General features: G+C 40.3%; 1 protein-coding gene across 2 annotated transcripts in view; it reads right to left on the bottom strand.

Annotated features, from left to right (window-relative positions):
• The window catches only part of LOC106536860 (fibronectin type III domain-containing protein 4), a 26,918-nt gene extending 25,830 nt beyond the window's left edge, over positions 1-1,088 (bottom strand). Inside the window, exon 1 of one of the 2 annotated variants that reach the window (XM_014034202.1) lies at positions 510-1,088. In XM_014034202.1, coding sequence (XP_013889656.1) covers positions 510-591 — 82 coding nt within the window. In that variant the 5' untranslated portion in view covers positions 592-1,088. The remainder of the gene's footprint in view (positions 1-509) is intronic. The other variant, XM_014034201.1, reaches the window with a different exon arrangement.
• Between the last annotated feature and the right edge of the window lie 1,179 nt (positions 1,089-2,267).

The following is a 2,267-nucleotide window of genomic DNA, read 5'->3' as shown; positions in this document are numbered from 1 at the left end:
GATTAATTGATTATTAAATTAGTCATCGATTATTTTAATAATCGATTAGTCGTCGATTAATTGATTAATCGTGGCAGCCCTACTTTCAGCCCTGATATTCATTATGCTAATTGCATCGATTTTTAAGGAAACTAACCACATTCTTCTGCAACAACACAAATGTTGTTGTAATAATTTAAAATGTAATTAATTCTGAAAATCCTTTCAGGACTCCACCTTGGTGTTTCAGGACCCATAGTGGGCTCCCGACCCTGACTTTGGGAACCACTGGTTTAGACTGCATGTGATTACTGTTTGGGCTCCTTGTGACCTTGATTCTCATACCTGGTTTGAATGATGATGATGATGATGATAATGATGATGATGATGCGTTTATCGATATCAAAACATTGCAAATTGTTCCTCATATCTTGCAGCCCTAATTGGCAACATTGTATTTATTTATTTATTTATTTATTTACCCACCCAAAAATGCTCTAGTTCTGTAAAATATTAGTCAGATTACTTACTTCCTCCGACCATGCCTGGTGTTTGGCAGCAGCAGGCCAGCAGCAGCAGCAGCCCGGGGTCCAGGTGAGGACAGGCGGTCATCACTGGCTCTTCTTCCCCCTTCTCTCCTTCTGCCGTTTTTATTTTTTTATTATTTACTGAAGCTCTCCTCTCCGAGTCAGCACTGCTTCCACATCTCTTTTCATCGTCTTCAAACGCAGAGCACACCGCAATGTTTCCACTCCCAACTTGGACAAAAAGTAGGTCAGCGGGAATCAAACCCGCAGCAGGGCTGATTTCAGATGAACCTCCACACCTGCCCGGGGGGAAGCTAACAGGTAGTCCTCCGCGCACCTCGGCTCCGGCTCCGGCAGCGATAAAACGCGCTTTCCCCTCCGCCTGTTACCAGAGGACCACACCGCGGATACACTGAAGCAGATGAGGAGGCAGATGAGGAGGCAGATGAGGAGGTCATGCAGGAGGCTCCGGAGAGGATAAAATGTCTGCAGGAGCTTCGGTAACTCCTCCAGTCAGGCTGGAAAACAACCAGCAGCAGGTTCTCAGACCCTGTCACCAAACAGGAGGAGGAGGGGGAGGAGGAGGAGGAAGGAAGGAAGGAAGGAAGGAAGGAAGGAAGGAAGGAAGGAAGGAAGGAAGAGCTGGAGAACCAACTGTTGGTTGCATTATCTCAAGTTGTTTTGTAAAAAGTTTTTTTGTAAAAAAATAAAAATCAATCTCTGACTTTATAAAGTTATAATGTCAGGGTCACACTGTTGTTTTCATGTTTTTTTTTTTAGCCTTAGCTACTATTTTTTACTGGTCTATTTCAATATCAAAACATTTAGCTCAGTAAAGGTGCCACGACTTTTAGTTTTTGTAACTTTATCTTTATAATATTTAGCTTTGTTTACTGATATCATCCATCATAGAAAAACAATGAGAGCTCTCGTTGTTCTCAATCTGCCTCACTCTTTGTCTCCTTGTGCTACTTTAGGTACTGGTCTGCTACTTTTAGCTTTTAAACAGTCTTCTACTGCTTTTAGCTTACAGCTTATGAAGGACTGAAACTAACATGATTAGAAATAAAAGCAGAATTATGTAAAAGGACCAATAAATAAATAAATGCACTTAAAATGCACCAATTTACGGAAGCCGAGAGTGGCCGTTTTCTGCATTTAATTATTTTTTATGATTTTCTCGTGATAACGAGATATGTCATTATCACAAAATAACGAGGAGCGTTTCCTCGAGATAGCGAGATGATTTCCAGATGGTTTTCCTCTTGTGTATCGTTCAGTAACCATGGAGACAGCCTGGTCCCCTCCCAGCATTGAGACAACAGTGAAGAAATCAACACTGTGAATTAACACCAACACTGGGTGTCAGTGTACTCAGAAAGTGTTACAATAACACCAGGGGATGTTAAATCAACACCCAAAAGTTTAACACTGAAATTTTAACACTCCTGTTTTTGAGCCAACAAGTGCTCCTGTTCATCGATGAAGTTTATCATTCATTCATTCATTCATTTACCATTATTTAACCAAACAAATCCCATTAAGATCACAGATCTCTTTTGCAAGGGCAGCCTGGACCTGAAGGCAACCTATTGTTCATAATTTTGTGTCATTTTTGTATCATTACACAAGCTAAAACTCATTTGTTTGTCTACAGACATGTTTTATAATTTAACCTTCATATTTATTTTTCCAGCTTAGTCCAAATAAATTATATATCTTAGCAAATAATTTACACACACACACACACACACACACACA

The sequence above is a fragment of the Austrofundulus limnaeus genome, unplaced genomic scaffold (assembly GCF_001266775.1).
Source record: "Austrofundulus limnaeus strain Quisiro unplaced genomic scaffold, Austrofundulus_limnaeus-1.0 Scaffold2009, whole genome shotgun sequence".
NCBI classification, from domain to species: Eukaryota; Metazoa; Chordata; class Actinopteri; order Cyprinodontiformes; family Rivulidae; genus Austrofundulus; species Austrofundulus limnaeus.
The sequence above is the reverse complement of the archived record's forward strand: the minus strand, read 5'-3'. Positions and strand labels throughout refer to the sequence as shown.